Below are 13,526 nucleotides of genomic sequence, written 5' to 3'. Positions count from 1 at the left end.
GGTAAACGTCTGGTTGTCTTTGTCCACTTGTTTAGGAGTTATTTCTCAACTTTAGGAGGAAGGAAAGATTGTCATGTTAAAGTTGATGAGCACAAACAGAAAGGGAAAGTTTCTCTTGGAAGTCTTCCAGGGAGATTGGTTTATAACCGAGGCACTGCAGGCTGCTCTGCCCTGAGGGAAGACTTTTCTGAGCTGCTCTGCTCTACACCACCGCTAAGTACATGGCTCTACCTTCCCTCCACAACCTGCTCAAAGACAACGGCGATGGGTTTAGGTGCTATTCCAAAGGTGTAAGGAGAAATGTGTCGAGGAACAGCCATTGTTCTTTTGTATTGCATGTGTAACTTCTGGAAAGTTACGGAATTTCAAACAGACGAAGGGATGTTTTTCCGATGTAGGAAAATAAAAACTAACAATATAAAGATCAAGGTGAGGAGGATGAAGGCTGGTGGTCAGTGGCTGGTATTCTGGACAGGTCCTGAGGTGGGACATGGGAAGTCTGGTGGTTAGTGGCTGGTATTCTGACAGTCCTGAGGCGGGACATGGGAGGCTGTGGTCAGTGCTGGTATTCTGGGACAGGTCCTGAGGCGGGACATGGAGGCTGTGGTCAGTGGGCGGTATTACTGGACAGGGTCTGAAGGCGGGACATGGGAGTCTGGTGGTCAGTGGCTGGTATTCTGGACAGGTCCTGAGGTGGGACATGGGAGTCTGGTGGTCAGTGGCTGGTATTCTGGACAGGTCCTGAGGAGGGACATGGGAGTCTGGTGAAGAGAATGAAACTGATGTGTTGCATCTGAAAATGGCACCTTATTCACTACATCGGGCACTACTGGTCCATAGGGGCACCACTGGTCCAAAGTAGTAGTTCACTATGTAGGGAATAGGTGCCATTTGGGACCCAATCATGGTGTGTTAATGGGAACAGTATAATGATGTTGCTACTTCTGCGACGTTGCTCTACTACTTCAGTGTTCAGCATAATGACTTGCAGTACAGCATGTGACCTTTTGTTGGCCTAAATATCACACACACACTCGTACCATAGTTAGCCTCGTACACATGATTTTTCTTTTTTAACCTTTATTTAACTAGGCAAGTTAAGAACAAATTCTTATTTACAATGATGGCCTACCAAAAGGTCTCCTACCGGGACGGGGGCCTGGGATTAAATTTTATTTATTTATTTATAAACCCCCCCCCCCCCAAGAGGGTTTTATAAATAAGCATTAACCAATGGGTCTTGTGATGGGTATACAGAGATGACCAGTTTACAGAGGAGTGTAGAGTGATGTCATATAAGGAGCATTGGTGGCAAATCTAATGGCCGAATGGTAAAGAACATCTAGCCGCTCGAGAGCACCCTTACCTGCCGATCTAGAAATGATGTCTCCGTAATCTAGCATGGGTAGGACGATCAAGGTTAGTTTGGCAGCTGGGGTGAAAAAGGAGCGAGGAAACCAAGTCTAAAAAGAACTTTAGCCTGCAGCTTGGATATGTGCTGAGAGAAGGACAGTGCACCGTCTAGTCATACTCCCAGGTACTTGTATGAGGTGACTACCTCAAGCTCTAAACCCTCAGAGGTAGTAATCACACCTGTGGGGAGAAGGGGCATTCTTCTTACCAAACCACATKACCTTTGTTTTGGAGGTGTTCAGAACAAGGTTAAGGGTAGAGAAAGCTTGTTGGACACTAAGAAAGCTTTGTTATAGAGCATTTAACACAAAATCTGGGGAGAGGCCAGCTGAGTATCAGACTATCATCTGCATATAAATAGATGAGAGAGCTTCCTACTGCCTGACACYAWGTTGTTGATATAAATTGAGAAGAACGTGGGGCCTAGGATCGAGACTTGGGGTACTCCCTTGGCAAGAGGCAGTGGCTGAGACAGCAGATTTTCTGACTTTACACATTGCACTCTTTGAGAGAGGTAGTTAGCAAACCAGCCCAAAGACCCCTCAGAGATCAGGGTCGTACACAGACACTCATACCATAGTTAGCCTCGTACACAGTATCCAGGTCCTACACACACACAATAGTTAGCCTCATACACAGTATCCAGGTCCTACACACACACACAATAGTTAGCCTCGTACACAGTATCCGGGTCCTACACACACACAATAGTTAGCCTCGTACACAGTATCCGGGTCCTACACACACACAATAGTTAGCCTCGTACACAGTATCCGGGTCCCACACACACACAATAGTTAGCCTCGTACACAGTATCCAGGTCCTACACACACACACAATAGTTAGCCTCATACACAGTATCCAGGTCCTACACACTCCCTATAGTATCTTATTTCTGTGACTGGTAGTCCTAGCACAATAATGGACTGAAAGGAGCCCACCGTTACTCCATGTTCTGTTTAAAGGTGAATTGGCTCTGGAAGCCATGTGGCTCAGTTAGCACTTGCAATGCTAAGGTTGTGGGAAAGAGAAAAAAAATGTCTGCAAATCACACTGCCTCGACACAGTTTTTACACAGTTGCAGCCGACCAGTCTTTTTCAGTTGCAACACGTTTGTGGCGTCCATCTTCCGTTTTACACACCGGTGTTGGGAGATGCAGAGTGCTAATTATCCCAGGTAGTCCAGTCATCAGCCGGTCTTCTGTAAACACGCGCTGTGACACAGAGTTATGGCCGTGTGGGAACTCTAACCCTATAAAAGGTGTCTATCAATTTAACCTTTTGGTTTTTTTTGACAATTATTTCTCGATGATATGAAAGATAAAGTCCTTATGCGTCAAAAAACCGTACAGCAAGAGACGAGTGTTAATGTTCAGACCGAGCGTCAGGGCTCTTAACTAAACTCCCCCCCCCCCATCCCATACAGAAGACACCTTCTTCCAATGACTCTTGGAACTGACTCTTGGAACTGACTCTTGGAACTGACTCTTGGAACTGACTCTTGGAACTGACTCTTGGAACTGACTCTTGGAACTTCCAATGATATGGAACTGAGTCATGGTCAAGGGCTACAATACTCCATGCAAGTCTCTCACTCTCTCAAAGTTTATTATAAACAGTATATGAATAAAACAGGTGTGTACAGCAGTAGTTTTTATATGGCAAGTCAGTTAAGAACATATTCTTATTTACAATGTTGGGTCTAGGAACAGTGGGTTAACTGCCTTGTTCAGGAGCAGAACGACAGATTTTTTACCTTTTTCCGCTCAGGGATTCGATCCCAGCAACCTTTCGGTTACTGGCCCAACTCTCTAACCACTAGTCTATCTGCCCTTATGTAGGATGAGCCATGACTAGAATACAGTATATACATATGAAGTGGGCGAAACAGTATGTAAACATTATTAAAGTGACCAGTGTTCATTGACTATGTACATAGGGCAGCAATCTCTAAGGTGCAGGGTGGTAGCCGGATAGTAACATTGACTAAGGATGCTTTCACATTTCCCTTTATGATCCGGATCATGGAGCGTTTGGTACCCTGAATCGCGCTATAAAGCATGTGTGAAACAAATCCTGGACCTGCTTGAGTAACGGGTCCAAGATCCAGGACCAGAGTTCCAGGTTCTAAAACAAGCTCGCTAATGTCATGTAGAATGTGCATCTTGCTMATCGCAACATGAAACTGTTGTTTTTCAGGTTTTGTGAATGATAAACTTATTCTGTAATATTCTCACAAACACGCTCCAGGAAACTGAACCAGGGTACTGAATTTTCTACGTGAAAAAGCCCAGGTTCAGGACAGGGTACTGGGCAGAGGTCGGATAGTGAGCGATTTTTTAAAAGTCTGATGGCCTGGAGATAGAAGCTGTTTATCAGTCTCTCAGTCCCAGCTTTGATGCACCTGTACTGACCTCGCTTTCTGGATGATAGCGGTGTGAACAGGCCATGGCTCGGGTTGTTGTCCTTAATTCTTTTTTCGGCCTTCCTGTGACATCGGGTGCTGTAGGTGTCCTGGAGGGCAGGTAGTTTGCTCCCAGACTGCACCACCCTCTGGAGAGCCCTGCGGTTGCGGGCGGTGCAGTTGCCATACCAGGCGGTGATACAGCCCGACAGGATGCTCTCGATTGTGCATCTGTAAAAGTTTGTCAGGGTTTTGGGTGACAAGCCTGAGGTTGAAGAAGCGCTGTTGCGCCTTCTTCACCACACTGTCTGTGTGGGTGGACCATTTCAGTTAGTCTGTGATGTGTACGCCGAGGAGCTTAAAACTTTCCACCTTCTCCACTGCTGTCCCTTCGATGTGAATAGGGGGGTGCTCCCTCTGCTGTTTCCTGAAGTCCACAATCATCTCCTTTGTTTTGTTGATGTTGAGTGAGAGGTTGTTTTCCTGACACCACACTCCGAGTGCCTTCACCACCTCCCTGTAGGCCGTCTCGTCGTTGTTGGTAATCAGGCCTACCACTGTAGTGTCGTCTGCAAACTTGATAATTGAGTTGGAGATGTGGGTGAACAGGGAGTACAGGAGAGGGCTGAGCACGCACCCCTGTGCGACCCTCGTGTTAAAGATCAGCGTAGTGGAGATGTTGTTGCCTACCTTCACCACCTGGGGGCAGCCCGTCAGGAAGTCCAGAACCCAGTTTGCACAGGGCGGGGTTTAGACCCAGGGTCCTGATCTTAATGATGAGRTTGGAGGTTATTGTGGTGTTGAAGGCTGAGCTGTAGTCAAACAGCATTCTTACATAGGTATTCCTCTTGTCCAGATGGGATAAGGCAGTGTGTAGTGYGATGGCGTTGCCTGTGGATCGGTTGTGGCGGTATGTGAAGTGTAGTGGGTTTAGGGTCTCGGGTAAGATGATAGGGTCCTTAACTAGCCTCTGAAAGCACTTCATGATGAGAGAAGTGATTCCTACGGGGCGATAGTCATTTAGTTCAGTTACCTTAACTAGGGACCATCTCTCTCTCTCACTCACAGACTGTGTTTTCACACTAGGGACCATGTAGTATATGGAGGGCTGGGTTCCTCTGAAGGCCCGAGTCAGAGAACCAAACTTATCAGCATACTCTGTCACCCTGGGACAGGGGAATAAATATGATGGGAGAGAGTGATGGAGGGGAAGAAAGATGATGGGAGAGTGATGGAGGGGAATAAATATGATGGGAGAGAGTGATGGAGGGGAAGAAAGATGATGGGAGAGAGTGATGGAGGGGAAGAAAGATGAATGGGGCAAAAGGATATATAGGTCCCGTGTGGCTCAGTTGGTAGAGCATGGCGCTTGCAACGCCAGGGTTGTGGGTTCATTCCCCACGGGGGGACCAGGATGAATATGTATGAACTTTCCAAATTGTAAGTCGCTCTGGATAAGAGCGTCAGCTAAATGACTTAAATGTAAAAAAAAATGTAAAAAAATATTTTGTCTTGAGGATGTGTTGTCTATCTTAAAGCACAAATCTGAATACTTACACAAATCTGAAATGTAAAAAAGACGTGAAGACAAGTTCTAGTGGCTAGATTGAATCCCCAGCGCTGAAGATCCACTTTATAGTACGAGTGAAATTTAAAGGTATTCTCTGATTGAGCCGACATACGCAGCGTTTACTGTGAATGCAATCTCTGCGAACGTGGAAACATTGCCTTTAAAGTTCAAATCGTACTATTGCGCAGATCTTCACTGCAGATTAAGGGCAGCAGGTAGCCTAGCAGGTAACCGCCGAAAGGACGCTGGTTTGAATCCCCGAGCTGGCAAGGTGGAAAAATCTGACGTTCTTCCCTTGAGCAAGGCAGTTAAACCCCAACAACAATGGCAGCCACCCACACCACTCTGATTCAGAGTTTTGGTTAAATGCGGAAGACACATTTCGGTTGAAAGCATATCCTTTCCCCCTTCCCTTAAATCTATGCCTGACTATAGATGGCCTCTTTGCAGGAATTATAGAGCAGCAGTGAGTGTGTTAGGCAAAAGGTGAGTAGAACAACAATCTAGCCTTTTTTTAAATAGCCTTTTTCCTTGTGGGGACTAGTGAAATGTTTCTTGTTTTAACATAGTCAAACCACACACATGGGTCAAGTGTAAGGTGGACTTACGGTCTAGGTTGGTCTAGTTAATAGTTTCAGTTGTGTTAGATAATTTGGTCTAGGTTGGTCTAGTTAATAGTGTCAGTTGTGTTAGATAACTAGACCAACCTAGATCTAATTAATAGTGTCAGCTGTGTTAGATAATTAGGTCTAGGTTGGTCTAGTTAAGTGTCAGTTGTGTTAGATAATTAGGTCTAGGTTGGTCTAGTTAAGTGTCAGTTGTGTTAGATAATTCGGTCTAGGTTGGTCTAGTTAAGTGTCAGTTGTGTTAGATAATTAGGTCTAGGTTGGTCTAGTTAAGTGTCAGTTGTGTTAGATAATTTGGTCTAGGTTGGTCTAGTTAAGTGTCAGTTGTGTTAGATAATTTGGTCTAGGTTGGTCTAGTTAAGTGTCAGTTGTGTTAGATAATTTGGTCTAGGTTGGTCTAGTTAATAGTGTCAGTTGTGTTAGATAAATTGGTCTAGGTTGGTCTAGTTAATAGTGTCAGTTGTGTTAGATAATTAGGTCTAGGTTGGTCAGTGGTCGCCCCCTAGTGGTCAGACTAAGATAAGACAGAAATATGAGAGGAGCCATCACATCTGTCCTTTCCTGTTTGAAAGTTATGCTGGTAGCGCAGAGATGCAAAACACAATTCGTACAGCAGAGAGGTTGTCTTTGAGTCGCCAGTATAGACACATCCATTAAAGTATTGTCAGGTCTGGTACAGGTCTGGTGTACTTACATCTATGACTGGTGGGTGGTGGTGTGTGTGTACCTACCACAGGAGGTTGGCTGGCACCTTAATTGGGGGAGGACAGGCTCATGGTAATGGCTGGAGCGGAATGAGTGGAATTCATATCAAASACATCAAACACATGGTTTCCATGTGTTGCTAAACGTCAACCCAGTCTTTGGCATATGACACGGASTACAAGGAGTGGAATGTCAGCTAAGTAGGCGGGTACCCAGGTGACTAAAGCGCTACACATCAACTAAAGCCGACCCAACCGCCTAATGCAACGGCCGTTTAAAGAATCAGCCTTGTGTGTAGCCTCAGTTGGTCACCATAGTTACGTTTTAAGTCCCCAACATGTAGAATCAGCCTTGTGTGTAGCCTCAGTTGGTCACCATAGTTACGTTTTAAGTCCCCAACATGTAGAATCAGCGTTGGACTGAGTTGGGGAAAACTACCCACCGCATCAATAGTTAGTTAGCTGATGTAGTTGGATAGATTTGTAGAAGTCTTACCACTCACACAGACACTTTCTCACACACACACACACACGCCACTTCAAAGCTCATCCCACTCACCTTGGGTGGGGTGATGAGTGCGGGGTGTGGAAGTTTGCGGCGCACCTGTAGAGGCTCAATTAAGACAGTCTTGTAGGTCTGAAGAGGCCCTTGGGGGTCCGGGATTAAAACYGTTTCTCTCTCAATGTCTTCCTCTTTCACTCTGTCGCTCATAGACAGTGGAGACAAAATAGACTTTCTTACATGACACATCAGGGCTCAATGTCATTCCTTTCAACGGTATATATATGAGTACAGGCAAACCTGTTGTATGTTAACAGCACAATAGCTGAACTATTGACTTGAACTAGTTTGGTGGTATTGAATTAGGTAGGTCTACCTAACAAAAACAAACTGATTTTACCTTACCTTCCGGCTTGTCATAATACTCATCTGGTTTTTACATTCTATCTATCACTTTACCAGAGTGAGAAAGCAGCCAGTGTGTGGACACAGCTGATGTGAACTTCTACAGGAGAATGTTCCTTTACACTCTCTGGATTAGAAACGAAATGTTAGAACTATGATGTCACACTGGTTAGAACTTGCTCTCTGCTGTGTCCTTTGGAGTAGAATGTTGTGACTCATAGAATGTCATATCACAACAATCCATAACCACGATGTCACAATGGCTGGGCTGTTCTGACCAATCCAAGCCATGGTTATGTAGCAGCCTTGTGTCAGCAAGTGAGAGAAGAAGAATCGGTAAAAATAACAGACAGCGACCGAATGCTTTCACAAATGTTTACTACAAAACAGATTACAAAATGTTGTGTATATTTCATAATTGCATTACAGTTATTGGGAAAACAGATACCTCAGAGACTATATTCTCTTAATATGATTAAACATACAAATCTTTCCTGCTGATATATTAGATTCACAGTACAATGATGGACAGATGCGGTGTGCTTGATAGCTAAAGACCACCCTCTTGTGGAGCGTTATTAGAAGTACAAGAAATCAGAGCTAATCAAATCAAGGCCATATTATTGGTCAAATAAATCCCAAGCACTTAATTATTGGTTCAATCCCAAACGTTGCCCTACTTATAGCTGCGTCCTGATTGGTCAAGCTTGTGAGGCTTCGTTTGAATTAGTTCAGAGGCGATTTCTCATTGACTGCTTTGAAAGAAGTGTTCGTAGAAGACTTGTGTGTTGTCGGCGTAGTTGAGCGTTACCGTGGCGCCCGCGCTCTTCGCGCCGAGAACCGCGCCGCCTAGCGCCGACCCTGATGACTGCCTCAGGGTCAGCAGGTTGTAACCGTAGAAACGACCCTTGAAGGCAGGCGTGGACTCCAACTCCGCCAGGACCTTTGTGAAACCTGCCGACGAGACGGTTAGAGCTTAGCTGAACCCAATTATTTATATATACACTAGATGGCTGACAGGGGGCGCTGTTTGGAAGCCATTGCTCCTCCATCTTGGTACTCCCCCACATTTAAAAAATAATATTTTAGAAGCTATAGAAATGCATGTATTAATGTCTACATTTGTTTTAGCCACATTTGTTCTATTAAACACTTTAATGCATAATGTTAAATTATATTATGTGAGCTAAACAAATTTAAAAAACACACTACATGACCAAAAGTATGTGGACGCCTGCTCGTCAAAAATCTCATTCCAAAATCATGGGCATTAATATGGTGTTGGTTCCCCCTTTGCTGNGAGTACAGGCAAACCTGTTGTATGTTAACAGCACAATAGCTGAACTATTGACTTGAACTAGTTTGGTGGTATTGAATTAGGTAGGTCTACCTAACAAAAACAAACTGATTTTACCTTACCTTCCGGCTTGTCATAATACTCATCTGGTTTTTACATTCTATCTATCACTTTACCAGTGAGAAAGCAGCCAGTGTGTGGACACAGCTGATGTGAACTTCTACAGGAGAATGTTCCTTTACACTCTCTGGATTAGAAACGAAATGTTAGAACTATGATGTCACACTGGTTAGAACTTGCTCTCTGCTGTGTCCTTTGGAGTAGAATGTTGTGACTCATAGAATGTCATATCACAACAATCCATAACCACGATGTCACAATGGCTGGGCTGTTCTGACCAATCCAAGCCATGGTTATGTAGCAGCCTTGTGTCAGCAAGTGAGAGAAGAAGAATCGGTAAAAATAACAGACAGCGACCGAATGCTTTCACAAATGTTTACTACAAAACAGATTACAAAATGTTGTGTATATTTCATAATTGCATTACAGTTATTGGGAAAACAGATACCTCAGAGACTATATTCTCTTAATATGATTAAACATACAAATCTTTCCTGCTGATATATTAGATTCACAGTACAATGATGGACAGATGCGGTGTGCTTGATAGCTAAAGACCACCCTCTTGTGGAGCGTTATTAGAAGTACAAGAAATCAGAGCTAATCAAATCAAGGCCATATTATTGGTCAAATAAATCCCAAGCACTTAATTATTGGTTCAATCCCAAACGTTGCCCTACTTATAGCTGCGTCCTGATTGGTCAAGCTTGTGAGGCTTCGTTTGAATTAGTTCAGAGGCGATTTCTCATTGACTGCTTTGAAAGAAGTGTTCGTAGAAGACTTGTGTGTTGTCGGCGTAGTTGAGCGTTACCGTGGCGCCCGCGCTCTTCGCGCCGAGAACCGCGCCGCCTAGCGCCGACCCTGATGACTGCCTCAGGGTCAGCAGGTTGTAACCGTAGAAACGACCCTTGAAGGCAGGCGTGGACTCCAACTCCGCCAGGACCTTTGTGAAACCTGCCGACGAGACGGTTAGAGCTTAGCTGAACCCAATTATTTATATATACACTAGATGGCTGACAGGGGGCGCTGTTTGGAAGCCATTGCTCCTCCATCTTGGTACTCCCCCACATTTAAAAAATAATATTTTAGAAGCTATAGAAATGCATGTATTAATGTCTACATTTGTTTTAGCCACATTTGTTCTATTAAACACTTTAATGCATAATGTTAAATTATATTATGTGAGCTAAACAAATTTAAAAAACACACTACATGACCAAAAGTATGTGGACGCCTGCTCGTCAAAAATCTCATTCCAAAATCATGGGCATTAATATGGTGTTGGTTCCCCCTTTGCTGCTATAACAGCCTCCACTCTTCTGGGAAGGTTTTCCACTAGATGTTGGCACATTGCTGTGGGGACTTGCTTCCATTCAGCCACAAGAGCATTAGTGAGGTCAGGCACTGATGTTGGGCGATTAGGCCTGGCTCATTGTCACGCTGAAGCAGGAAAGGGCCTTCCCTAAACTGTTGCCACGAAGTTGGAACCACCGAATGATCTAGAATGTCACTGTATGCTGTAGTGTTAAGATTTCCCTTCAATGGAACTAAGGGGCCCGAACCATGAAAAACAGGCCATTATTCCTCCTCCACCCAAACTTTACAGTTGGCACTATGCATTGGGGCAGGTAGCGTTCTCCTGGCATCCGCCAAACCCAGATTAGTCAGTCGGACTGCCAGATGGTTAAGTGTGATTCATCACTTCAGAGAACGCGTGGTGGCGCGAGTCCAATGGTGGCGCGCTTTACACCACTTCAGCCGACGCTTGGCATTGTGCACGGTGATCTTAGTGTCATTTTGACATCCAAGTGTGGACTGTTGGCTTGAAAAAGCAAATCTTTATGTTGACCTGGGAAATCCTTAGCCTGGTYCCAGATCTTTTTGTGCCATCATCCCATTCCAAACATGTTTAACAAGGAGTGGGATGTTAGCACAAACAGACTAGTACCCAGGCTAGGAAATCCAGCCATAAGAGGACATTTTGACAACAGACTGGACTGATCCAACAACAGTCAGTTTTAACCCACCTGGCTTCAGCAGGTCCCAGCTCTTCCACACTGATCCAACACACAAGATGGGTAGACACTGTTCACCTGTCAACAGAGGCTGATGTAAAGAGACAGACAGCGAGAGAGAGAGGGAGGGAGAGAGAGGGAGGGGGAGACAGAGAGAGATAAGGGGGGATACAATATCAGTGTAATCTGTTGAACCAACTTATATACAACATCATATAAAAGGATGAAAGTACAGTGCATTCTGAAAGTGTTCAGACCCCTTGACCTTTTCCACATTTTGTTACGTTACAGCCTTATTCTAAAATTGATTAAAACAAATTCCCATCAATCTACACACAATACCCCACAATGACATCACAATACCCCATTATGCCATCACAATACCCCACAATGACATCACAATACCCCATTATGACAAAGCAAAAACAGTTTTTAGAAATATTTGCACATTTATTAAAACTGAAACCTTATTCAGACCCTTTGCTATGAGACTCAAAATTGGTGCTTCCTGTTTCCATTGATCATCCTTGATGTTTCTACAACTTGATTGGAGTCYACCTGTGGTAAATTCAATTGATTGGACATGATTTGGAAAGGCACACACCTGTCTATATAAGGTCCCACAGTTGACAGTGGATGTCAGAGCAAAAACCAAGCCATGAGGTCGAAGGGCTTGTCCGTAGAGCTCCGAGACAGGATTGTGTCGAGGCACAGATCTGGGGAAGGGTACCAAAACATTTCTGCAGCATTGAAGGTCCCYAAGAACACAGTGGCCTCCATCATTCTTAAACGGAAGAAGTTTGGAACCACCAAGACGACTTAGAGCTGGCCGACCGGCCAAACTGAGCAATCAGGGGAGAAGGGCCTTGATCAGGGAGGTGACCAAGAACCCGATGGTCAATCAGAGAGATAACGAACTTCACCACCACAACGACCTTCCACCACCAACAACTTCCACCACCACACAACTTCCACCTCCACACAACCTTCCACCCTCCACACAACCTTCCACACCTCCACGACACCACCTCCACCTACAACCTTCCACCTCCACACGAACCTTCCACCCCACCACACACGACTTCCACCGCTCCACAACCACCGACCTTCCACCTCCACACGAACTTCCACCTCCAAACACTTCCACCTCCACACGAACCTTCCACCTCCAACAACGCCTTCCACCTCCACACCAACCTTCCACCTCCACACAACCTTTCCACATCCCACAACTTCCACCTCCACACAACCTTCCACCTCCACACAACCTCCACCTCCACACAACTTCCACCTCCACACAACCTTCCACCTCCACACAACCTTCCACCTCCACACAACCTTCCACCTCCACACAACCTTCCCCTCCACACAACCTTCCACCCCACACAACCTTCCACCTCCACACAACCTTCCACCTCCACACAACTTCCACCTCCACACAAACCTTCCACCTCCACTACAACTCCACCATCCACACAACCTTCCCACCACACCACCTACCTTCCACCTCCACCACACGACCTTCCACCTCCCACCACACCGTTCCACCTCCACCAACCTTCCACCCTCCACACGACCTTCCCCACCCTCCACCACCTCCCACACACCTTCCACCTCCCACACGAACCTTCCACCTCCACCTCCACACGACCTTCCACCTCCACACGACCTTCCACCTCCACACACCTTCCACCTCCACACAACTTCCACCTCCACACAACCTTCCCACCTCACAAACCTTCCACCTCCACACAACCTTCCACCTCCACACAACCTTCCACCTCCACCACCACACGACCTTCCATCACCGCCACCACACGACCTTCCATCACCCCGCTCCATCACCACCACACAGACTCCTCACACACACGTTCACACTCACCCACCACCACCAAACGACGCTTCCACCCTCCACCAAACGACCTTCCACCACCACCAAACGACCTTCCACCACCACCAAACGACCTCCACCTCCACCAAACGACCTTCCACCACCCCAAACAACCCTTCCACCTCCACCAAACGACCTTCCACACCACCAAACGACCTTCCACACCACCACCAAAACGACCTCCACCACCACCGACCTACACACACACGACTTCACCACCACCAAACCCAACCACCAGACCTTCCACCCCACCAAACACTTTCACCACCACCAAACGACTTCCACCACCACCAAACGACCTTCCACCCACCACCAAACGACCTTTCCACACCACCACACAAACGACCTTCCACCTCCACCAAACGACTCCACTCCACCAAAACGACCTTCCACCTCCAACCCAAACGACACTCCACCCCCACCAAACGACCTCCACCTCACACCAAACGACCTTCCCCCCACACCTCCCCACACAACGACCTTCCACCACCACCAAACGACCTTTCACCACACAAACCACCAAACGACCTTCCACCACCACCAAACGACCTTTCCACCTCCACCAATTCCAACGAACCT

General features: G+C 46.0%; 1 protein-coding gene across 1 annotated transcript in view; it reads right to left on the bottom strand.

Annotated features, from left to right (window-relative positions):
• Positions 1-9,450: 9,450 nt before the first annotated feature.
• Positions 9,451-13,526, bottom strand: part of nagk (N-acetylglucosamine kinase) — a 17,035-nt gene continuing 12,959 nt past the window's right edge. Inside the window, exons 7-8 of the mRNA XM_070439384.1 lie at positions 11,069-11,242; positions 9,451-9,995 (exon numbers count right to left, since the gene is read on the bottom strand). Coding sequence (XP_070295485.1) covers positions 9,787-9,995; positions 11,069-11,242 — 383 coding nt within the window. The 3' untranslated portion in view covers positions 9,451-9,786. The remainder of the gene's footprint in view (positions 9,996-11,068; positions 11,243-13,526) is intronic.

This window comes from Salvelinus sp. IW2-2015, unplaced genomic scaffold (genome assembly GCF_002910315.2).
Source record: "Salvelinus sp. IW2-2015 unplaced genomic scaffold, ASM291031v2 Un_scaffold1612, whole genome shotgun sequence".
NCBI lineage: Eukaryota > Metazoa > Chordata > Actinopteri > Salmoniformes > Salmonidae > Salvelinus > Salvelinus sp. IW2-2015.
The sequence above is the reverse complement of the archived record's forward strand: the minus strand, read 5'-3'. Positions and strand labels throughout refer to the sequence as shown.